Raw genomic sequence first — 26,253 nt, forward strand, 5'->3', positions numbered from 1 at the left:
CTTCTGCAAGCCAGAGGTTCACTCAGAACTTAACGTGAGTATATTCATTCGTACAGATTCGATATTCATATGTTATGATAGGACAATCACTATTGAGGATATTGAAGTACAAATGTAGAACAGAAGTGAAGGATTTAAATATTCTGTATTGGACTTCAGAATTCCAATTTTTTACCAACTACAATTTATTAAAATAATCTTACGAAAAAAACGTTTCTTAAAAACGGCAATGTACCAGAAAACTGTGTCATAAACCGGGTTCTCAAATCTCTTTGGATTTTAACTGTTTATTATACATTGTGTAAAATAAGTTCGCGGAATTTCTCACTTTCAAATTCCACAGTGCATACAGGGTGTTCGGCCACCCCTGGGAAAAATTTTAATGGGGGATTCTAGAGGTCAAAATAAGACGAAAATCAAGATACCAATTTGTTGATGGAGGCTTTGTTAAAAAATTATTAACGTTTAAAGTTCCGCCCGTACTGAATTTTTTTCTCGAAAATGCGCAGGATTTCGGAGGTATGTCTATTCACCAAAAATGATTGTAATTGACCCCCACAACCGAAAATAATTTTTCCAGAACGATTTGAAATTTTTTTTTTCCACCGAAAAATTTTACACATTTTCGAATTTTTTTCTAGAAAGTAGATAGGATTTCGGGGGTATGTCTATTCACCAAAAATGATTGTAATTGACCACCGTAACCGAAAATAATTTTTCCAGAACGATCTGAAATTTTTTTTTTTCGTCGTTTAGGCACCTAATTAGATTTTCGGTAAGGAATTTTTTTTCTCGAAAGTGCATAGGATTTCGAAGGTATGTGTCAAGACCAAAAATGATTGTAATTGACCCTCGCAACCGAAAATAATTTTTTTAGAGCGATTTGAAAAATTCTTTTTTCGCCAAAAAATTTCAGCACCTACCCGATTTTTTTCCACGAAAGTGGGTAATATTTCGGAGGTATGTGTATTCACAAAAAATAATTGTAATTGAACCCCGCAACCGAAAATAATTTTTCCAGAATGATTTGAAATTTTTGAATTTAATTGTTAGTAACTTTTTAACGAAGCCTCCATCAACAAATTGGTATTCTTGAGTTTCGTCTTATTTTGGCCTCTAGAATCCCCCATTAAAATTTTCCCCAGGGGTGGCCGAACACCCTGTATATTGAAACAAATTTTTGTGTGTAAGTAGGCAAGATTGTATTCAGTTGGTACGCTACATTTGATCGCAATATGACAACCAGTGTGTTCACGGCAGTTATTTACACCCGTCGAGCTCGAGTGTGCTCTCCGATTTTTGCGATTGAAAGAACTGTCGAGCAAAGAATTTGCCATAAATTTTGCGTTTCTAACGAAATTTCTTGTGTCGAAGCGTTAAAAATGTTACAGAAAGCCTATGGTAAGTGGTGCCTATCAAAAACGCAAACATACGAATGGTGCAAGACATTTAAAGAGGGCTGAGAAGAAGAGCAAGATTTGTCGCGTGCCGGCCGACCGTCAATGGTTTCGACTGACGAATACATCGAAAAGATAAAAAAAAATGGTCATCGATAATCGTCGCCTGAGTGTTAGAGAGATGGCTCATGAAGTGGAAATGCCTTACATGTCTCTGTATAACATTTTAACTGAAGTTTTGGGCATGAGACGCGTCGCTGCACGACTTGTTCCGAAGGAGCTGAATTTTCTGCAAAAATAACATCGAAAAGCAGTTGCTGAAGACATGATTTCACGAGCTTCCAGTGACTTTACCTTCATGAAACGCATCATAACCGGTGAAGAAACATGGGTTTATGAGTACAATATGCAAACAAGTCAACAATCTTCGGAATATCGCTTAGAAAATGAACCAAACCCTAAAAAACCGCGTCAAAGTCGCTTGAAAATTAAGGTCATGCTCACTGTTTTCTTTGATTATCGTGACGTTGTTCATTCGGAATTCCTTCCAGATGGACAAACAGTAAATAAAGAATATTATTTGAGCGTCATGAGACGCTTGCGTGAAAATATTCGTCGGAAACAGCCAGATGCGTGGAAAAACAATTCTTGGATCCTGCATCACGATAATGCTCTGCCGCACACATTGATCTTGTTACGCAAATTTTTGACCAAGAACTCAACAAATGTGATCGAACAAGCACCGTATTCACCAAATATGGCCCCCTGTGACTTTTTCTTATTTCCGAAACGCAAATTACACCTTCGGAGAAGGCGTTTTGAGTCGTTAGAGGCCATAAAAGAAAATTCGCAGAAGGAGCTGAAGGCGCTACATTCTTCAGCGTTTAAAAAGTGTTTTGAAGACTAGGAGAAGCATTGGCGTATGTGCATTGCTTCTGATGGGACCTACTTTGAAGGCGACAAAATAAATTTGGATGATTAAGTAAGCAATTTGAGTTTTATTTGCAAATTCTGGGTACTTATTTTACATAACGTAGATTGCAATAGTTTAACGATTTACATATATCGTTAATTATTGTGAAGTTAGCTTCAAATAATGTGGAGATAAGATGTTAGAAAAATGGACGAGCATTCTTCTCAGGCACTGTTTAGGTGTTCAGTCATCGTCTACTGAAACAAGGGTTGTAAATGTTCGAGCTCGTCGGATTGTTTCGTTGCGTCGCGTCGCATAGTGTCCAGCAATGGACAAAAATCAAAAAACTAAAGTCGATGTTTTATAAATTCTTATATCCCGAAATGTTAATAAAGGAACATAGATTTTAACACTATCCATAACTAATTTACCAATTTGTTGTGGAAAATGATGCCACAAATTTATTGCAATTTTCGGTGCATTTTCTTAAACATGTGTCATTTACCGAAAATTTGTGTTTTTAATTTGATTTTTACAAGTTGTGTACACTATTATAGTACTTTTTTACATTTTTTATGTTAAATGTTTATCAACTTTGAATGGAGTTTAAAAAAAAATACCAAAAAATACCTCCATGATTTTTTGCATATTAATTTAGGGCACATTAAACTTTAATTTAACGCCAATTTTAGCTGCTCGAATTTGCCCGAAACAAAGAAAATGATCAAAATCATTATTGCAATTACTGATACCTTCTCCGAATCAGAATCAGAATCGGAATTAATCTAATAAAAAATGTTCTTTTATTTATTTACAAGATAAGAAATTGTATCTCTATCTATTTTATATTTTAATTAAAAAGAAATAAAGGAAAAACATTAGACAGATGCAAAGTTATGATTTTCTCTCCTAACTCATATACTCGAAATGATTGCTACGATATTTTAAGCACTTCCTCTAAGCCAATCAAAAAACTTTTCGAACAAAAGCAATCACTTGACAAGAAATTGCAATAGTAGAAATTAGCAAAACAATTTTTATGCAACAAAAAATCAAGATCAATTCAATTTTTTTTAACAAAAATGTATGTTGGAGAAACCGTTTCATTGGTAATTTCTTTAGGGCGACTTGTATTAGGTTCTCTCAGGCGACCAAGCCTCTGTCTCGTTATTCCATACATTTCTTTTTTTCCTTAAATCTTTGAACTAAATAAACTAATAATTGTTAACTATCGCACAAACACTTTAACAACACGAAACAATGTACAACGTTAACCGATGAGTCCTTTGCAGGAATTCTGTTTCTAATTTTCCCGCACGTCCTTTCAGTCCGGAAGCCCTTTTAATTCTATTCTTTTCATTTTCGAATACTTCTTTTTTTAAACGTTCCGGTAAACCAGACAACCAACTCGACTACATTCAAAGGCCACATCCAAACGTCAACGCCAACCAGACGCACGTTTGCGTTACCGATGACATTCTTCGCATCGATTGAATTTAAATATCGATTAGAACCAATACAGTATTGTCTCTATAGAAGCGACGCTCTCGGGGCTCAACGCTCGGCTGTATCGTGGACGAGAAACGATTCTTGATACTTTGTTGACGCCTACTGGAGGCGGCGAGTATAAAAAAGAACAGCGAGCATATGACAAAGAGGGACTGAGCGGCCGAGCATCGCCGAATTTGCTATCGCTTCCTTCGCTTCGGGTCGGCTGTAACGAAACACAGGCGATGTTTATGCGAGCCTATACGAAATCGGTGTTCTAATTCTGACTTCTACCTCTCTTGGTAGAGGTCGCAGAATGAAATACTGATTCTGTATAGGCTCGTGTAAACATCGCCTGTGTTTCGATACAGCCGACGTGGAGTCACTTGAACGATGCATGCCTTTGATTTCTTATTGCGTTAGTAAATAGGACCTAAATTGTATATCGTATTTGGTGTCATTTTAATCAGAAAACTGTCACGAATATGTTGATGAAGTTCGAAAAAAGGAAGAACAAAAATAAAGATAAATTTCGTTGTTGATTTAATATTGTATATGTACTAGTTAAATCGTGTCATAACTTCAGTACATATATGTATGTATCGCTCGTTTACTGCAATAGTGATATGACTCAAAAAGATACAACTTGCGAATTTGAACTGTTTAACCAACTTATTTTACTCTGAGTTGTCTCACGATTTCGGCAAATAAATGATAGGTCAATTAAATTATAATTCCTTTTTTCAGATGAGGATACACTTTAAAGAAAGGTCAAATGTATATTATAATTTATGAAAAACAATAATAAAAATTATGTTGTACTTGATCTTAGTTAAATCAGAAAACTGTCACAGACATGTTAAAAGTTTCAAAACAAGAAAAGGAAAAATAAAAAATTTGTATTATTGCACTAGTGTTGCCTTAGTAATTTGAGCCCGTATCGTATGACAATGTTCGACGACCGACCGTCAAGCGCGCCGCTATCTTGGGGAACCGCCCATAGGAAGGCATACTCGCCGATACAGCGAGTGCTTAGTTCTAACGGTACGCAGTGGGGATAAGTAGAGGGGATATGATATTTGCCTATATCGTGGACGAGTTCCGAGCTTATATAGAGAAAATACTGTATAACTTTATTAACACAACGTGAAGTAACATTCAATTTGAAAATAAAAACTTTTTAATGGATTCCGACACGGCCATCTTGACAGTAATAACGAGACAGAGGCTTGGTCGCCCGAGAGAACCTAATACAAGTCGCCCTAAAGAAATTACCAATGAAACGGTTTCTCCGACATCAGAAGTGGGATATCCTCGGACACAAAGCGAGTCAGTTGCGAATTGCGAACGTCAGTCGCGTGAGGTTTTGCTTCGCACACTCCTGGAAGCCCAAAACCAGAATTTGAGGAGTCTAATTGATTGGATAAAATCCTCTTCAAGTAAGAGACATGTTTCTCTTCCTATTTTCGACCCAGACAAGCCTGATGCCGAACCGCGAGCGTGGTGTGCTATCGTGGAGCTGTGCTTAACCGATCAAAACTTGCAAGGCGGAGCCCTGATCATGGCAATAAGTCGTGCATTGAAGGGGAGTGCATCTACTTGGTTATCTCAAGTTGCGTATGCTGAGATGACATGGCCACAATTTAAGCAACAGTTTTTGGTACATTACGACTGTGTAGAAACTCCCGCAGCCACTCTCATCAACCTGTTCAATGATCCACTGTTCTACAAATTAAATTTTGTTTTCTGTTTTTCAATATCCACTAGGTAATTATTATAGAGCTTCGTACCCTAAACACTAACCTGGAAACGGAATTGCTGTGTCACCCTCAGTTTTCGAAAAACACGAGTTTTTGTAAAAACGTTCAATTTTGGGTAAAAACGAGGTATTACGCGAAAATTAAAAACATCAGACAGTTCCACTCAATCTTAAAAGATAGAGGAGAGATTCCTGAATATGCTAATATCGATAGTTATAATATTTTGTGCTTTTGAACGATTGTAAATGATCGCCAAAGTTTGAAAAAGTGTTGAAGTACGTACTTTATACACAACACTTTTGTATATTTACGAAAAGTTCTTTACCTGACACGAAATTTATACGCAGGATCTGATTCTGCAGACATTTCTGAAGAAGAAACTATCCAACAGAAGTGTAGAAGCCGTTCTCAATTGTCACAGGTCGAGAAAATGTTTGTCGGCAACGCGTGCACAGCGTTTTACCGCCACGCGGCCATCGCTAGCCTACCTCGGCTCGGCAATGCCGTAGCTACGCATAATGGATGCAACACCGATAATATCTTAGGCTCCCAATTCCTGTATATATTTATCATTATTCATTTTTTAATCTGTTTGTGGATTTGTAAAAATCATTTCTCGATCATTTCCATTTCTAAACAATTTCGATGTTCATTGTATGTATATGAATGGTTTTTAAATATAAAGCCGTAAAAAAATAAACAACATTTTATTGTTGGGTTGCCTTACAGAATAGGAATAATATTCCTAAGAGCGAAGTGTGAATAGCAAGGATTTACTCCAGATCGTTCTTAGAAAAGCGTACATGTTCGAGTGATTCCATTGATAAGTTTCCATGGATTTTAAAAATTTAACTCAGTGATTAGTATCCTAGAGTATACAAATATATTAAGGGGCCATTCTACCTTGTAGGCATGAAAAATACGTGTTTCTTTGTGATTTTTTTTTGCGGGTTATTAAAGAGCGATTAATTCCGGATTTTGTAGATACATTTATTATATATTTAGCTATATTTACGAATTTTTGCAACGCATAATATCTATTGATTACGCTGTTTTTGTTGATCATCAACCAACAGTTTTTACGAACGGCACCCGACTGCGTACGTGATATCTTGCGAACAAGTTATTCGAAATCCTAAAACCAACGATATTCTTAATATAGATGAGTGTGGTTATAGCATGAACTAGGATCTTTTCAAAAAAACAAAAAATGGCAAAATGGCAGCTATTTTACGAAAAAATACTGAATATTTTCATATATTTGGTTGCTTTTTTGTTAATAAAAGAAAAAGTATTGCATATATCGCAATTATCCTAGTTCATGCTATAGGGAGACCAGTTCTGAAGATACTGTATAAATTTGATGTTGATATCTTGAATAGTTTTTTAGTTATCACGCACGCAGTGCCGAAAAATGTAGTTTCGAGAAAAACAGCTTTAAAGTTTCACGTCCAGTTGTTATACCTGCGCGCGGTACATTTCAGCAGGTTATAACTTCGTTAGTTTTTCAAATTTCAATTTAATATTTGGTAGATATATTTTCGAGACAACATACTAAAGGAAAATGCAAAAAAAAAATATCGATTTTTTTAATCCCACAAGGTAGAAAGGCCCCTTAAGCAATAAAAGTTACAACAAAAATCAAACATACTATACAGGGTGTTCGGCCACCTCTGGGAAAAATTTTAATGGGAGATTCTAGAGGCCATAATAAAACGAAAATCAAGAACACCAATTTGTTGATGGAGACTTAGTTAAAAAGTTATTAACGTTTAAAGTTCCACCTGTACTGAATTTTTTTCTCAAAAATACGCAGGATTTCGGGGGTATGTCTATTCACCAAAAATGATTGTAACTGACCCCCGCAATCGAAAATAATTTTTCCAGAACGATTTGAAATTATTATTTTACGTCGAAAAATTTCACACATTCTCGAATTTTTTTCTAGAAAGTGGGTAGGATTTCGAGGGTATGTCTATACACCAAAAATAATTATAATTGACCCTGCAACCTAAAATAATTTTTCCAGAACGATTTGAAATTTTTGAATTTAATTGTTAATAACTTTTTAACGAAGCCTCCATCAACAAATTAATATTCTTAATTTTCGTCTTATTTTGGCCTCTAGAATCCCCCACTAAAATTTTTCCAAAGGGTGGCCGAACACCCTGTATACAGAGTGCATGCCCTATTGCACCATTATACCAGTTTCGCTTGTAGGTAGCTACGGCACTGCCGCGCCGAGATAGGCAAGCGATGGCCGCATGGCGATAAAACGCCGTGCACGCGTTGCCGTCTAACATTGTCTCGACCTGTGACAATTGAGAACGGCTTCTACACTTCTGTTGGACAGTTTCTTCTTCAGAAATGTCTGCAGAATCAGATCCTGTGTTTAGATTTCGTGTCAGGTAAAGAACTTTCCGTAAATATACAAAAGTGTTGTGTATAAAGTACGTGCTTCGACACTTTTTCAAACTTTGGCGATTATTTACAACCGTTCAAAAGTACAAAATATTATAACTATCGATGTTAGCATATTCAGGAATCTCTTCTCTATCTTTTAAGATTAAGTGGAACTGTCTGATGTTTCTAATTTTCGCGTAATACCTCGTTTTTGCAAAAATTGGACGTTTTCACAAAAATTCGTGTTTTTCGAAAACTGAGGGTGATACAGCAATTCCATTTTCACATTCGTGTTTAGGAAACAGAGCTCTACAAGAATCACCTAGTGGGTATGGAAAAACAAAATTCGTATTGAACAGTGATGATCGACCAAAAGAAGGAGAATGTCTAGCTGCATATGCAGCACGGCTGACGTCCATGCTCACTTTACGAGGGACAAGCTACAGCGTGAGCTACAAGCATTTTCATTTTTGAAGAGGAAGGTGGCAGTAGCTTTACCGTCATTTACTAAGGATGGCCCGGCGGACAATAAGCGTTTTAAACCGTTTTCTCCTTCAACAAACACTTGCCATTTTTGCGAAAAGCCGGGACATCGGTTTAGCCCTTTGCACTCCGAATTATATTTCAATTTTGTTACCAGCAGCTTCCAACGCCTTTAAGTGTTTTATTTGAAATTTACCTGTTATAATATCTGTTTTATTTACACTGTTGTTGTGTTTTGTAATTTTCAAGTGTACGATATCTCTTTGGTTTGGACTTGAAAAAATGTCGAGTGGAACTTGACGAAGGAGCTCCTGAGATAAAAATTGATGTCGAACCATACTCGACATAGGAGTGCAAAGGGTTAAGGATTGTCGTTTCAAGAGGAATGCGAGGAGGACCACAAACGTCATTTCTTCAACAGCGACTTCGGGGGAATTGCGATCTACTCCGAGCGTAATACGTTTCCGTTGCGGTGCGACTGGTCACTATGCCTCCAAGTATCGTCAAGGAGCTAGCAAGGGTAGCAGTGGTGCAAGCAACAATAGAGACTTAAACAGTGCAGCTTCGTCAAATACGGTTTCTCCGACATGTATAATTTTTGTGCACCACGTGATGTATCATTGTATTCTCTTTAAAAAAGTGTAAGAGGTCTTAGGTAGAAAATTGACTAGTTTAGAAGCTATGATTTTTATTCTGAATTCCCATTTACGCGACACACTGTGCGTCGTCGCGATCGTCGCATTACGCCACTGAATGTCGAATGCATCGGTTCAATGTATCGTTTATGCAATTGTATAAATCTTTTCAATTTGTTAGTCAATCGTGTCTGAGTTTATTATTATATTATTATTTAATATCCTGACCTCATCAACATAAGAAAATACATCCACGCAAAAATCACTCAAAAATTGTTATACATATTCAAGATTAAAATATTTTTTAAATACTTTTAGAACATTTATAAGTAAATATAGATCATTGTTATATAGTCAGCATTTGGAAAAAAAATAGAGAAGTCCAAAAGGGAGATTCGAACCTACGGTCAAGAAACTTCCAGCAGTTACACAGACGGACACTTTACTGCAGCGCCAACGACGCCATTACAAATATCGTTGATTCTTTAGAATATATGTATTGCGCTCAACGTTTGGCTTTATTTTACTTTTTCAATTCTTACGTAATTCTGCTTGGTGTAGAAATATTGAACAATACACAAAACACTCATATGTTAAAGAATACATAAAAATTCGGCTTGTAAGTTACTCTAACATGCAGAAAATGGGGGAAAAAATCGGTTATTATTGAAAATGAAAAATCTGCAAAAAATTGAAAATAATAGTAATAACAATACCTGTTTACTGTAAAAATATAAAAGTAGTTCTGCAACACCTTCAACGCGTAATCGGCATTTTTCGGCATTTTTTTGCGGTTTTTTATTTTTTACTACCTGGTTCTTCAATCAAAAAAGTCTGAAAAGCTTCCAAAATATGTGCCCCGGTACCCGAAATGTCTCTGAATTTTTTTACATTTTTTTACTCAATAAGATAAGAGAAATTGTACAAAAACATGATTTTTGTTATCACCCCATTACTACCTCCACCGTCGAGATTTCAAGTTAAAAATTGGCACATAGGGTTTTCTTTCGATAAGCTATCGAAAGACCCATCGCACGTTCAATTTGGTTTTTGGGTCACATTTGACCCCCATATTCAACTATACCCTTTGCAAGTATACAACCATAACTAATTTTTACTTATTTACGAATTAAGCACGTTACAAATGATTTCGTGTCTAGTTTTCTTTCAACCCTCATATTTCTTGCATTTTTTTTATGTTCTCACATTATCTTTATCTTTCCCATCAAAATAGTAATTTTTCGATAGAGGAATATTAATGATACAGTTACGGACAAAATTAAGTGGGCAGGTAAAAGAAGTAAGTATAAATGAAATTTTATTAAAGTAGTATAACTATTATGCACTTAAGTTTTATACATTATACAGAATGAGGCATTTAAGACCGGCCACCTGAATAACTTGGTTGCTATTGGCGATAGGAAAAAATGCATCAGGGAAAAATTATTAGTATCGAGGGGTTGATCATCCAATGTTACTAGTTTTTTGATAGGTGGAGGCATCAAGGAGATATGAAGGTCATCTCTGTTTTTTTAAATGGAACGGTATGTTTTTTTACTTACATTCTGATAAAGTATTTCAAAACGAATACAATGACCTATGGAAAGGTCATTCCTGGTCTGGGTTAAGCCAATTGTGATGAAAAATAATTTACTTTGAGGACATGACCAAGCACCGTTGATTTATTTCTCTAACAGTAATACACAACTAATACAAGTGTTCAAAATGGTGGCTTTGAACATTGATGCATGCTCTGAAGCGTTGCTTGACGGATAATACGGTACGTTGAATTTCAGTTGTGTTTATCGCGACACAAGCTCTTCTTATACGCTCTTTCATATCTTCTTTGGTTGATGATATTTCATTATACACTTCCTGCTTTAATTTTGGGTAATGATTTGTTTTTGACTAAAGTTTTGTTTACGAACGAAGCAGCAAGTGTATAATCAAACACCAACAATCAAAGAAGATTGTGAAAGATGTGCCGCGATAAACACAACTGAAATTCAATTTTGAACACTTGTATTAGTCGTGTATTAATGTTAGATAAATAAATCAACGGTGCTTGATCATTTCCTCAAAGTAAATTATTTTCCATCGCAATTGGCTTAACCCAGACCAAGAATCCATAGATCAATGTATTCGTCTTGAAATACTCTATCAGAATATAAGTAAAAAAACATACCGTTCCATTTAAAAAAACAGAGACGACCTTCATATCTCCTTGATGCCTCCACCTATCAAAAAACTAGTAACATCGGATGATCAGCTTCTTGATATCAAATAATTTTTACCCCATGCATGTTTTCCTATCTTCAATAGCAACCAAGTTATTCAGATGGCCGGTCTTAAGTGCCTCACTCTGTATAATATATAAAACTTAAGTGCATAATAGTTATAGTACTTTGATTAAATTTAATTCGTACCTATTTTCCCTACCTGTCCACTTAATTTTGTCCGCAACTGTAATTATTTTTTGTATAGTCCGGGCCACGATATAGCAAGGTTATAACTCTTGAGAGTCTGCAATGACTGCTGCTATGACACTTAGGACCATACATGACATCTTGCTTGAGGATGCCTTTCTGAATGTCTTTCTGTATTCGTAACTGCACTACCTTTATTCATTTTCTACTTGCATATATTATGAGCAGATAAATTAATTATCTCTCAGAGACATGATAAGTCTACCGGGCCAAACATGAATAAGAAGTCTCAGAGACGTGATAAGTCTACAGGGACAAACCTTGGTGTTGCTTTTGGCACGCACAGTTGGAAATTAAATCGTAAGGCAAGGAGTTAACGACTTGGGTAAGACCATTACCTCTAATGGTATCTCTAAAAATGGCTTAGAAAATTTCTGTTAATTCGCTTGTCCCGATAGCTGAAACATTTTTACTTTTATCGCCTAAGTACTCGATTTTACGAGCTCGCTATATCGTGACCCGGACTATAACCAATTACGAATGTCCAAAGTATAGCAGACAGAAGGGTGCAAAACTAAAGGCGGTAAGCTGTTTCGTTTGCAGAAGTTTTTATTCGACTGTCTTCAGCAAAAATGCTGTTTTCTCTTTGAGAAGGTTCCTTTCGAAATCGACACGTTTTTTTCTCTCAAACCTAAACATCCGTTGTCTAGCTGCAACGATCGTTTACAAAAACGTCATATCGTTACACATAATGTAGCGGTGTGAATGGGTTGTAAATAGTGAGTGGTACGACTGATGAGAATGCATGATCGATGGCTGAACGGTTGGTGAAAGGAAAGAATGTGTGGTAGGCCTGAAAGGAAAAAGAACAAAAGAAAACGAACACGAGGCGGGCGAGCGCGTGGGGCAGAAGCGTGTGGTCGTCCTACGTGGTAGACCAGACCGAGTGCAATAAAATAGTGAGCAAAAAAAGAGAGTTGTAATTAGTAGACCAAGACCTATAACAAGTGGTGACCCCGTACAGTAGTGGAAATGGAGCCAGGGTCAAGTATAATGGAAAAGGGACCGAACGGTAATGAATATGAGATCAACAAGGTCAGTATCAAAATTCCGCCATTTTGGGTAGACAGACCAGAGATCTGGTTTTACCAAGTAGAAGCCCAATTCCAAATCTGTAATATTACACAAGAAGACACCAAATTTAATTATCTGGTGGCTCAATTGGAACCAAAGTTCATAGAGAATTTATGGGATATCATTCAAGAGGATGGAAATAATAAATATACGTCGGCAAAACAAAGGTTGCTAAATACGTTTAGAGAGAGCGAAAATAAGCGCATTAAAAGGCTAATTACAGGACTGGAATTGGGGGATATGAAGCCTACACAGTTGCTTCGTAAAATGAAAACGCTACAGGGCACAGACGATGTATCAGAAAAAGTTCTGAGAACCCTGTGGCTCGAAAAAATGCCGGACCACGTGAGAAACGTGCTCGTGGTTAGCGATGAAACGCTAGAAAAAGTAGCGGAAATGGCGGACAAGATGGTGGAAACAACAGCCAATATGGAAGTCGCGAATGTCGGTAAGGTAGAACCGTGGAAAGAGGTTATGTTGAGAATTTCTGCGATAGAGCAACAAATATCAGCAATAAACGTGTCGCGGAGACCACGATCCAGAACCAGGAGTTTCGATCGGAATCGGGCGAGGAGCAAGAGTGGTCCGAGAAGAGCGTTCGATCCTAGCGGAAAACTTTGCTATTACCATTACAGGTTCGGGAAAAAGTGCAACCCGGGAAGATGTAAACAGCCGTGTAGCTGGGAGAACCGGGAAACCCCCAGCATGCAGTAGATAGCGCGGTAGGGTCTGCTGCATTTCCGGGAAAGGACTGCCGCAAATATCGACTGTTCTTGAAGGACAGGAAAACAGGGATGCGATTTCTAGTGGACAGTGGAGCGGATATATCACTAATTCCCGCAGATGTCGAAACAAAGATTCCGTGTGAGTATAAGCTGTATGCAGCGAATGGAACGGAAATTCCAACATATGGTATAAAGATCCTCACTGTGGACCTGGGACTGAGACGCACATTCCAGTGGCCGTTTGTGGTAGCCAAAATTAGTAAAGGAATACTGGGTGCCGATTTCTTGAACCAATTTCAGTTGTTGGTGGATGTCCACAAGAGACGGTTGATTGATGATACTACCAAGCTGTCGATAAGAAGTGAAATAATGCCAATAGATGTAGACAATAAAATTAGTACGGTAAAACACTTGTCTAAATTTGCAGATCTTCTTTGCTTGTATCCCAGGATTACAAAGCCAGGGATAGTAACGGAGGCGAACGAGCACGGAGTCATGCATCACATTGTCACGCAAGGCCAACCGGTGTACTCAAAAGCACGACCATTGGATTCCGAAAGGATGGAACTGGCAAAGCAGGAATTTAAATATATGCTGGATAACGGAATAATAAGACCCTCGAAATCGGAATGGGCGAGCCCACTACATCTGGTGAAGAAAAAGGACAGTACGTTAAGACCCTGCGGAGATTATAGGCGGTTAAATGCACTGACGACTCCAGATCGTTATCCAATACCGCGAATCGAGGATTTCCACACGATTTTGCAAAACAAAACAGTATTTTCAAAAATAGACTTGGTCAAGGCGTATTACCAGATACCAATCGCGGAGGAGGATAAGTGTAAAACAGCCATTATCACACCGTTTGGACTCTATGAGTTTAATGTTATGAGTTTCGGGTTACGGAATGCCCCTTCAACGTTTCAACGGTTCATAAATGAAGTATTTCGAGGCATAGATGTAGTATTCCCTTACATAGACGATGTACTTGTAGCCTCCGCGTCAGAGAAGGAACACCGGGAACATTTAAAACTGGTTTTTGATAGATTGCAAAAATTCGGCCTTCGCGTCAATTTGTCAAAATCGGTGTTCGGAGTGGAACAAATAGAGTTTTTGGGATATCTGATAACCCCTCGAGGGTTCACGCCCTCTGCAAAAGAAGGTACACGCAATACTGAATTTTAAATTACCTAATACCATCCAAGATTTACGCACCTTTTTAGGGATGGTCAACTTTTATAGAAGGTATTTAAAAGAGGCAGCACAAACACAAGCGGTCTTGCATGAAATGCTGCGAGGTGCGAAGAAGAAAGACCAAAGAAGAGTACCGTGGACGGAGGAGTCGATAAGGAAATTCGAAAAATGTAAAACGGACTTGGCCGATGCTGCACTTCTACAGTTTCCAAAACCGGAATTACCACTATCCGTATGCACGGATGCCTCAGACTGGGCAGTAGGAGCAGTACTCCAGCAGTACGAGGAAGGAAGCTGGAAACCAATAGCGTTTTATTCGAAGAAGCTAAACGATGCGCAGAGAGCGTACAGCACGTATGACCGTGAGCTACTAAGCATTTACTTGTCCATTAAACAATTTAAATACATGTTGGAAGGGAGACAATTTGTGGTATTCACAGACCACAAGCCAATAATATTTGCATTTAAGCAAAAAAACGACAAGGCCTCCCCTAGGCAACAGCGCCAGCTCCAATATATTTCACAGTTTACCACGGACATCCGACACATAAGCGGAAAGAACAATATAGTAGCGGATACATTATCCAGGATCGAGGAAGTCACTCAAATGGACTATAACCAGATAGCCGGAGAACAGGAAAAGGACGCCGAATTTAAGGAATTGAAAGAAAGTTCCACATCGTTGACATTCAAGCAGTATGTACTGCCAACGGGGAAAGTCTTATGGTGCGATACATCGCACAATATGGTAAGGCCATATATACCCAAAAAGTTTCGGAAGGAACTGTTCAACCAAATCCATGGACTAGCACATCAAGGAATAAGAACTACGGTGAAAGAGATGGCTAGCCGATTCGTTTGGTCAGGAATAAGGAAACACGTGCAGGAGTGGACCAGGACGTGCATAAATTGCCAGAAAACGAAAGTAACTAAACACACTAAATCTAAATTTGCAGAGTTCCAGGTACCAGATGCACGCTTTAGGGTAGTTCACATAGACATCATTGGACCGTTGCCACCTTCAGAAGGGAACATATACTGCTTGACATGTATTGATCGATTTACGTGCTGGATGGAAGTAGTTCCGTTGCAGATCATCACAGCTGAAACGGTAGGAAAAGCATTTTACGAAAACTGGGTGAGCAGATTTGGCGTGCCAGACAGTATCATAACAGACCAAGGAAGGCAGTTTGAAGCACGACTATTCAGGAGCCTGATGGCGATGTGTGGGGCGAAAGTTCTGCATACCACTCCGTATCACCCACAATGCAATGGGAAGATTGAACGTTTGCATAGAACGTTAAAGACTGCTATAAAGGCACATGGCAACAGCAAGTGGACGGAAACCCTGCCCACAGTACTGCTGGGATTAAGAGCAGCGCTGAGGGAAGATACAAACCATTCGGTGGCGCAAATGGTTTACGGAACGAATATACGACTTCCAGGAGACTTTTTCGAACAATCGAAACAGGAGGTGGAACCTGAGTCCTTCGTAAGCAGACTCCAAAGCCACATGGACCTGTTAAAACCCGCTAAGTCGCAGAGAGGCAGGAAACAAAAGGTATTTGTTCACAAAGATTTAAAAGTGAGTTCTCATGTTTTCCTAAGGGTGGACAGGATTAAAAAACCACTGGAACCGGCATACGACGGACCGTTTCCAGTGGCCAAGAGGCAGGACAAGTACTTTACGATAATGATAAAAGGGAAAGAAGTAAATATCTCGATAGACCGACTCAAGCCAGCGTACATTTTGAAGCCGGAGGAAGATTATAGCGAAGGAAAGCCAAGCAAATCGGATGATAGCGCACAACCCACTGTATTAACACGCGTTAAAAGAACGATTAGACTGCCGCTAAGATTCCAAGACTGAGTATAGGGTAGTAACAAGTACAAAACTGTAAATAGAAGCAATATAATTTAGTCTCAGATTCTATATTTGCATACATAGTCATCGTAACTAGTTATAAATGTAGAGTAACGAGAAAAAGACTGTAAGATGTGATGCGAAACAGGTAAATGTAACGGGAGAATAATCTGTATAGCTTTAAGTTAATTTGTATCGTAACTCAGTTACTGAAAGGGGAGTGATGTAGCGGTGTGAATGGGTTGTAAATAGTGAGTGGTACGACTGATGAGAATGCATGATCGATGACTGAATGGTTGGTGTAAAGAAAGAATGTGTGGTAGGCCTGAAAGGAAAGAACAAAGGAACGAACACGAGGCGGCGAGCAGAAGCGTGTGGCCCGTCCTACGTGGTAGATCGAGTGCAATAAATCAGTAACAGAAATAAGATAGAGTTGTAATTATTAGACCTAGACCAAAGACTTATAACAATAACCTTCAAGAGAATAACACGTGGTACTTGACATCAACTTTTTTTATGAGAAATACTAACAGATACTCGATCGATGCCACCAATACTGTGTATAGTCCGGTCGTAATACAGCGAAGTCGTAAACTCAAGTAGATGTCAAAGTTTACACGTTTCAGCTCCCGGAACAAGTGAATTGACAGAAATACGAGCAGCTAAGCAGTGATGCACATTCGTAGGAATTTTGCCGTATACTCTTAACTAGAATTTAAGGTACCGTTGGATCTGTTAGAAACGTTGAAATAAATAAATGCCTGAAGCGGGCCATGTGCTTCTCCTTGGCGCGTTTCCCCCCTTAACGGAGGATCGGCCAGGACACTTGGAAAAAGGAGGGCCGTACTGTCAAGGGTGCCCTCACGACCCTGGTTTTCTGTCAGGGTACAGAATTGTATTGGCTTTGGCCATGAACAGACACAGAATACAGTTTTAGAAAGTCCACCTCGTGTCAATTTTATCAAAACGCCCGACCGCTATCCTGACCTTAACAGACCCTTTCTTACAGGTCCCCGTAAGGAACAAAATTTAAGGAAGTTACAGGGAAAGAGACAAAAACAAAAAATGTCCTCTTAATCTACACGAGTATAGCTAGAGAAATACGTAGGGGATCTTCGATAAGTTAATTTTTGTGTGATTGGCGAGCATTTGAAGTAGAAAGTTCAATTTTGCACGAAACATGGGAATTCCCAACATGCACCTCTTTTTGCGCTAAAGATACATCTATGGTAGCGGACAACAGGTAGCTGTGATGTCGCTTACGCATGCGCAGAAAGGAATCCCACGAGGGTAAAAATTCCCACGAATGTCCATCACTGCATCTAAGGGTCTTACACCATAGCCAGGGCCGTACGAAGAAAAGTTTTATCCAGTGTCGCCATTTTTAGAGGTATCGTAACAGATATAGGTTTTACTCCAGTCTTTAATATCTTAATTTACCTGCTTACAATATATGCATGTGAGTCATTCCATGCGAAATCGGACACTTTTCGGAGTACGATGTCGGATTTTGTTCTACTTTGAATATGTTGTAGTCTTTAGTGATATATAAACGTATCTCGAAGGATTTTTAAAAATTTTAAAAATTGTTGGTTTTACATCTGTTTGAAATATAGAGCTCCCTTTTTTCAATAAATAATAGCTGCTAAAGTAAAGAAGTTATAAAAATGAAATTTTAGGTACTTGTAGCAGACCCATGGGAGTATCAAATAAAAATTATATCAATTAATAAAAAAATTTTTTTGACTATTTATTTTGCAATTGTTTACAACAAATGTCATTTTTTTATAGCGGGGACATATTTAAAAATCTGAAAAAAAATGGGCATATAGTCCTGTTTGTCCCCTTCACGGACCAAGTTTTAAAAATACGGACACTTTAAAATTGGCCTTATAAAAATTAATTGAATGGAACGCTGCGTCGCGCCGTGGCACGCTGGCTCGACCGGCCAAGTCGCGCAGTGCCTGCAACCGCCAAGCGCCTATACCTGCTATTGTTATACATAGGGTGTTGGACTGCTGGAAAATGTAACAGTTATTGGACACTCACTCTTTGTCAATGACACTTAGCATTATATACATTTAAGTTGTCAATATTCAATGCGATGTTCTCGATGTTCAATGTTCTAGTGGGATAGGATATGATGGGATGTGATGGGATTAGGTTCTGGTTAAGAAATAATGGTTGGATTGTACCAATGATCATCTACCGGATTAAATTGTTTGTTATAAAATTAATTACCTCATAACAGCTACAACTGTTGATTTGTCACTGTCTGAATAAATTCGGGCAGTTAAATGCGTTACTTCTTTAGTTGGTGTAAATAAGTGAAAATTGCGTGTTCCACAGATTGTTGTAGCCAGTCCACGCCTTTCCAGCAAGAATTCCGAATGTTTCTTATATTCTTCTGTTGAGCTGAATTGCAAATGTATGTTTTTAATATTGGCAGTTGCCCAATCAAATAATTTTTGTGGTGTCGTTATCTGGTCTTCCAACGGTATTTGTAAACTAGCTTGAGCAGCAAGACGTTTTAAAGAACCACCAATACCATTTCATGCATTTTTGCCATGCGATGTTGCAAAGTAATGCCATTCGGCGTTGATTCCAAAGTCTTCAAAATGGAAATTGAGAATTAATAAATTATATTTATTTTTGTACTGTGATGATGCTCCGTCAGAAAAATATTTGATTTCCTTGATAGTTGTGCCATGTGTTTCCTTCAAAAATTCCACTAATTTCTTCTGGTATAAATGGACTGCAGTGCTGTCATATTGGAGACAATCCGAAATAATTACAAAGTTTTCATGGTTTAAACAAATATCCACCTGATAATATGCAATGAATGTGTGTATTGTCGCCTGTTTGTTGGACCAATGATAATTTTGGATTTCGTCTTGGATAGCGAAGGAATAATTTTCCGCAAAATCGCCGACGACAACAAATTCATCAGGTCCTACATTTTCTTTAGAATATTTAAAAAAGCTGCTTTGACTTCTTGCAATAAAATCGTGAATTTGCAACTTTGGTAATCGGATTTCTAATTCATCTACAAACTGTGTTGCTGTTAAAAATGTACATTTTGAATTCAACTCAAAAGAAGAATATAAGGAACATTCGGAATTCTTGCTGGAAAGGCGTGGACTGGCTACAACAATCTGTGGAACACGCAATTTTCACTTATTTACAACAACTAAAGAAGTAACGCATTTAACTGCCCGAATTTATTCAGACAGTGACAAATCAACAGTTGTAGCTGTTATGAGGTAATTAATTTTATAACAAACAATTTAATCCGGTAGATGATCATTGGTACAATCCAACCATTATTTCTTAACCAGAACCTAATCCCATCACATCCTATCATATCCTATCCCACTAGAACATTGAACATCCTATCGCATTGAATATTGACAACTTAAATGTGTATAATGCTAAGTGTCATTGACAAAGAGTGAGTGTCCAATAACTGTTACATTTTCCAGCAGTCCAACACCCTATGTATAACAATAGCAGGTATAGCCGCTTGGCGGTTGCAGGCACTGCGCGACTTGGCCGGTCGAGCCAACATGTCACGACGCGACGCAGCTTTCCATTCAATTAATTTTTATAAGGCCAATTTTAAAGTGTCCGTATTTTTAAAACTTGGTCCGTGAAGGGGACAAACAGGACTATATGCCCATTTTTTTTCAGATTTTTAAATATTTCCCCGCTATAAAAAAATGACATTTGTTGTAAACAATTGCAAAATAAATAGTTAAACAAATTTTTTTTTTAATTGAAATAATTTTTATTTGATACTCCCATGGGTCTGCTACAAGTACCTAAAATTTCATTTTTATAACTTCCTTACTTTAGCAGCTATTATTTATTGAAAAAAGTGAGCTCTATATTTCAAACAGATGTAAAACCAACAATTTTTAAAATTTTTAAAAATCCTTCGAGATACGTTTATATATCACTAAAGACTACAACATATTCAAAGTAGAACAAAATCCGACATCGTACTCCGAAAAGTGTCCGATTTCGCATGGAATGACCCATGTAGAAAATGAAAAAAAGTAGTGCAGTTATGGACATAGAAAGGCACCCTCAAGCAAGATGTCATGTATGGCCCTAAATGTCGCAGCAGTAGTCAGTTCCAATCCTCAAGAGTTTAATTTACGATATCGCTATATCGTGGCCCGGACTAATAATTAATAAAAATCGATTGCGAACGATAGTAACTTTAAGTAAAAGGTTTTTAATGGATATACAATAAGGTTTACCTCGAGGTCAATAATTGCACGCGGATTGGGCGCCCGTGGCAATTCCGTGAGATTGTCAGCGATGGATACCTCGTCCTTTCTCACTTCCGCCTCGATGTATCGGAGCTTCCGTTCCATCTCGTCGCATCGACGAACTTCGTTTACGAACTTTCGTTGGAAGTAATTCACATCGCTGTTCAGCTATTAAGAAATCGAAAGAAAATTACTGATTGATTTAAATAAAGCACGAAAACGTATCAAACAAACGATTCAATCTTTAGTCGGACGTGTAATAAATGTTTAAATCATTGTTGTTAGTAATTTTATCCGACTCGAGGGAAAAATAAATTAGTTGAAGCGTAATGAAACTGTTGATGCTTGAGAATTCAGTTAAAGAGTGCAATAAAATAGTTATTATTATACTTACGTCACGAAATTGTACTGTACCCGTTTCCCCGAGTTCAGAAACGGAAAGATAGGCTGACTCTGGTTGAATAAACATTTGGCAGAGGGCCATCTGCTCGCTCCTGAACATGGCCCCCATTTTGAAGGCAATTTAAATGTTATCCTGCGGAGAAAAAAAACATTTTAGAATTTGAAAAATTATACAAGCGACTTTGACAAATATCTGGACACTTGGAAATCTTCATATTTTTAATATGACGAAAAATAGAATAATATATTTAAAAAAAGTTCTAAATACTAATGTCGTGTATGGAAAAATATAAAGTATCGATGTTTGACAACTGTGTAAGAGCCCTCGTGCTGCGCTGGGATTCTCTAACGCTATTTCTACGAAACAAAAGGACGTAATTCGATATAACGTTTATTATATTTATACAATAGTGACGGTAATCCAGTTTATTATCAAATATGTAGATAAGGCTTGATGAAACGAAGCTGTGCAATAAAACGCGATCTTATCACGCAACGATAATAACAAGTGTATCGCATTATTCTCTTGGACCTACGTGTGACGAAATCCATACATACTTTGTAATCAACGAAAAAGAGATCCATAAAGTCAACAATAAATACCAAGAATCAACCTCGAACTTAAAATATTAAAATTAATCGGGATTACCGGAACAATTTCATCGTAAGCCTATAATCGCCACTGTTCCACTTACTAAATATTCTTTCTGCAAACAAGAATCGACTAATCGAAATTTTATCTACGATGTAAATGTTATTTGCGCTGTCAGGAATTCGACTCTGAGGAAAGGTAGGAAAATAGGTGAAAAAAAGGAATACAATTGTTCTGGTCGAATGTAGAGGGTAGATAGGGTATGTATGTATGTGTGTACCTATCTACACATTCCTAATGCAATTTTATCGAGGACCAAACAGAATTGTTTACCAGTTCGTTCCTGCGTGGAAAAATCGAGATACCGAAGTACAAGATAAGTAAAACGACATTAAATTACGGAGTCTAGACCGTCAAGGCATAATAATTTCCTCTTATCGTTGTTGCGAGAGTCGGTCGAAATAGATGAAAATTTAAAACGTTCCTCTTATGTAATTATTAGAAATACATCTGGATCGGAGTAATAGTAAAAGTCACCTGTAGACGAAATTTTCCACTAAGAAATAATTACGAACCAGATTTGGGAAAATTTCATTCTCGAATAACGAATAAAAATGTTGTATTCGCTCATTGATAACAATATAAATAATTTATCCCTCTTATGTAATTATTAGAAATACATCTGGATTTGGGAAAATTTTATTCTCGAATAACGAATAAAAATGTTTTATTCGCCCATTGATAACAATATAAATAATTTATCCCTCTTAACTAATTATTAGAAACACATCTGGATCGGTATAATAGAAAAAGTCACCCGTAGACGAAATTTTCTACTAAGAAATAATTACGAACCAGATTTTGGAAAATTTTATTCTCGAATAACGAATAAAAATGATTTATTCGCCCGTAAATAACAATATAAATAATTCATCCGCTGTGCATAGACGGATCGATGGATCGATCGATCGAGGGCGTATCATGATCACGCGCGTTCGAACGAGACGATCGCGTGCGAAACCTCGTTTCAGCGTTAATTAACGAAACGAGCGTACATTTCCTACGAACTGTGGGAAACTATCAGGCCACGAATCCCTCGTAAACGCGCGATGAGCTCAAACGATCCTCATCGCGTCAACATCGTTAACTGTTTCTCCTTTTCTCGTTTCCTTCTTCGTCTGCTCTCAACCAACCACCCACAATATGTACAACTATTAACGATGCGAATAATTACTACCTAATACCTCATTAATACGCTTCAAGACGAACATCATTCTCGGTAGCCAATCACACCAATGAAACAAACCTACTTGGCCTACGTTTATTCATTTCAATGTTTCTTGCGAATATTATTCAGGAATAACAATTTTCTAAACAATAAATTTCAATGTTTCTACAGTTACAGAAATTGTAAATACTAGTTTCTATTTAGTAATTTACGTTAAATTTTTTAATATTTTAGCGCTATCTCGCCCCAATATGCTCGCCTTCGGCAGAAATATCTAATTTGGTTTACTTTTTTTTCCACAACAATTGTTAACAATAGAAAATACAAAGTCCGTGTTTATGATAGAGAACCTTCATTTTTCGAGATAATGGAAAGACAAGGCAATCTTTAAGTAGTATACTCGATCATACTAGTGTAGACGCGAATCGGTAAACGCGAAGTTAGCGACTAGCGGCCATTGCCCACTATCGGCGAATTGGATTTCGCAAATTAGAAAAGAATGTGCGTTAGATACGACAGTCGTGCCTAGGCAGTCGACGACAAAAGACTGTCGGAGTATGTTTGTGTGATTTCCTACCCACGAAGGATTATGTTCTTTATTGTGACTTTTCCATATTGTAAATGAGAGAGATTATTCTATTTCCTTTTTCTTTTTCATTCTGCACTTTTTCTCAAATATTAGGTTGGGGGAAAAGAAATCCATTATTTTGTCGGTAGATGTCTGTAGTGATCGATATCTCGTAAAGTATCGATCAAACAATTTTAGATTTATGCTCTTTGCAAGGTGACATTTCACACTAAAAAATTTCTTTTGTTGTTTTTTATTTGGTCTATTCAGTTGTGAGTTACAAGGTGTTAAAAATGGAAGTCAAGAAAGAGAAAATTCGGTACATTTTATAGTTTTTCGTTGATACAGGCGAAAATGCAAGCCAGGCGGCTGAAATTGTAAATAGTGTTTATGGCCCCTATACTGTAACGGCTAATTACGTGCAATTTTGGTTTCGCCGATTCCGTTCAGGTATTTCTGATGCCAAAGATGTACCTCGCACAGGCAGGTCCGTCGTCGAAAATGTCGATAAAATTACAGAAATAATCGAAGTTGACCGGCATGTTAGTAGTCGTAGCATCGCCCAGGAGCTAAAGATCGACCATAAAACAGTTTTAAACCATTTGCACAAAGCTGGATTCAAAAAGAAGCTCGATGTTTGGGTGCTACAACAATTAACACCAAAAAACATGATGGATTGAATTTCCATCTGCGAAGCCTTAGTCAAACGGAATGAAATCGACCCATTTCTTAAACGGATGGTGACTGGGGATGAGAAATGGGTCACATACGACAATATTGTGCGAAAACGATCGTGGTCAAAGCGCGGTGAAGCAGCTCAAACGGTGGCCAAACCAGGACTAACGGCCAGGAAGGTTCTGCTGTGCATTTGGTGGGACTGAAAAGGAATCATTTATTATGAGTTCCTTCCATATGGCCCAACACTAAATTCGAATCTCTACTGTCAACAACTGGACCGTTTGAAGCTAGCGATTGACCAGAAACGGCCAGAATTGGCCAACAGAAGAGGTGTTGTGTTCCAGCAGGACAACGCCAGGCCACACGCGTCTGTAGTGACTCGCCAAAAACTCCGGGAGCTTGGTTGAGAAGTTTTAATGCATCCACCATATAGTCCGGACCTGGCACCAAGTGATTACCATCTTTTTCTCGCATTGCAAAACTTCCTGAGTGATAAGAAATTGGCATCAAGAAAATATTGTGAAAATCGGTTACTAGAGTTTTTCGCCAATAAGAACCAAGATTTCTATGAGAGAAGCATTATGAAGCTACCTTTAAAATGGCAATAAATTATAGAACAAAACGGCGCATATTTGACCCAAATCGGAAAATCCGAAACATGTTAAATAAAGTCTTGAAGTTCACGCAAAAATAATGGATTTCTTTTTCCCCAACCTAATATATATATAATTATTCAACCACGTGTTAATTATTCGACCACGTGTTGGTTGTTTCGAGCACGAGTTCGAAGCTGACGCTTACAGTCCAAATATTTCAGAAGTGGGATATGCTCATAATAGTTCGCCAGTTTGTTTCGGTGTTGATTTTTTGTTGGTGATTTCAAGTTATTTGAACTCTTAGAGGAGTCGGCAAAACCATGGTTGGTGATAGAACGGTCAAAAAGGTAGCCATCTTGGAATTTGGAAGTGCGTCGTTAACGGCTAATCTGTGAAGAAATGTCTTTCTGGCCACGACCGTGTTGGTTTGTAAACACTCGAACTATCAGTATCGTTTAACCAGTTAACTGCTTCTGACGAGTATACTCGTTACGAAAAAAGTGTAAAATTTTGTGTTATGACGAGTATATTCGTCATGAGTATTAAGTAGTGGCAATTTGCAGTTTAAATTGCAATTATTGTGAAAACTAAAATATTTAATTCCATGGTAGTTACTTTCTTGTTTAACCTTCAGTAATTCCAGCCCTTGGAATAAATTTTCGTACATCGATTTTTTTAATAGACTCACTGGACTACCAGTCTCCATGAACGCACTTTTACCCCGTTACTTAATCAGTTAACTCTGACGAGTATACTAGTCACGAAAAAAGTGTAAAATATTGTGTTATGACGAGTATATTCGTCCCAAGTAATAAGTAGTGACAATTTGCAGTTTAAATTGCAATTTTTGTGAAAACTAGAATATTTAATTCCATGGTAGTTACTTTCTTGTTTAACCTTCAGTAATTCCAGCCCTTGGAATAAATTTTCGTATATCGATTTTTTTAATAGACTCACTGGACTACCAGTCTCCATGAACGCACTTTTACCCCGTTACTTAATCAGTTAACTCTGACGAGAATACTAGTCTCGAAAAAAGTGTAAAATTTTGTATTATGACGAATATATTCGTCATGAGTATTAAGTAGTGACAATTTGCAATTTAAATTGCAATTTTAGTGAAAACTAAAATATTTAATTCCATGGTAGTTACTTTCTTGTTTAACCTTCAGTAATTCCAGCTCTTGGAATAAATTTTCGTACATCGATTTTTTTAATAGACTCACTGGACTACCAGTCTCCATGAACGCACTTTTACCCCGTTACTTAATCAGTTAACTCTGACGAGTATACTAGTCACGAAAAAAGTGTAAAATATTGTGTTATGACGAATATATTCGTCATGAGTATTGAGTAGTGACAATTTGCAGTTTAAATTGCAATTTTAGTGTTAAACTAGAATATTTAATTCCATGGTAGTTACTTTCTTGTTTAACCTTCAGTAATTCCAGCCCTTGGAATAAATTTTCGTATATCGATTTTTTTAATAG

At 37.5% G+C, this 26,253-nt stretch overlaps 1 protein-coding gene across 1 annotated transcript in view; it reads right to left on the reverse strand.

Annotated features, from left to right (window-relative positions):
- Positions 1 to 26,253, reverse strand: part of LOC122403059 (V-type proton ATPase 116 kDa subunit a1) — a 123,940-nt gene that overhangs the window by 23,677 nt on the left and 74,010 nt on the right. Inside the window, exons 2-3 of the mRNA XM_043406340.1 lie at positions 21,094 to 21,234; positions 20,688 to 20,867 (exon numbers count right to left, since the gene is read on the reverse strand). Coding sequence (XP_043262275.1) covers positions 20,688 to 20,867; positions 21,094 to 21,210 — 297 coding nt within the window. The 5' untranslated portion in view covers positions 21,211 to 21,234. The remainder of the gene's footprint in view (positions 1 to 20,687; positions 20,868 to 21,093; positions 21,235 to 26,253) is intronic.

The sequence above is a fragment of the Colletes gigas genome, unplaced genomic scaffold (genome assembly GCF_013123115.1).
Source record: "Colletes gigas isolate AHSC1104 unplaced genomic scaffold, ASM1312311v1 Colletes_gigas_Sc00043, whole genome shotgun sequence".
Classification (NCBI taxonomy): Eukaryota; Metazoa; Arthropoda; class Insecta; order Hymenoptera; family Colletidae; genus Colletes; species Colletes gigas.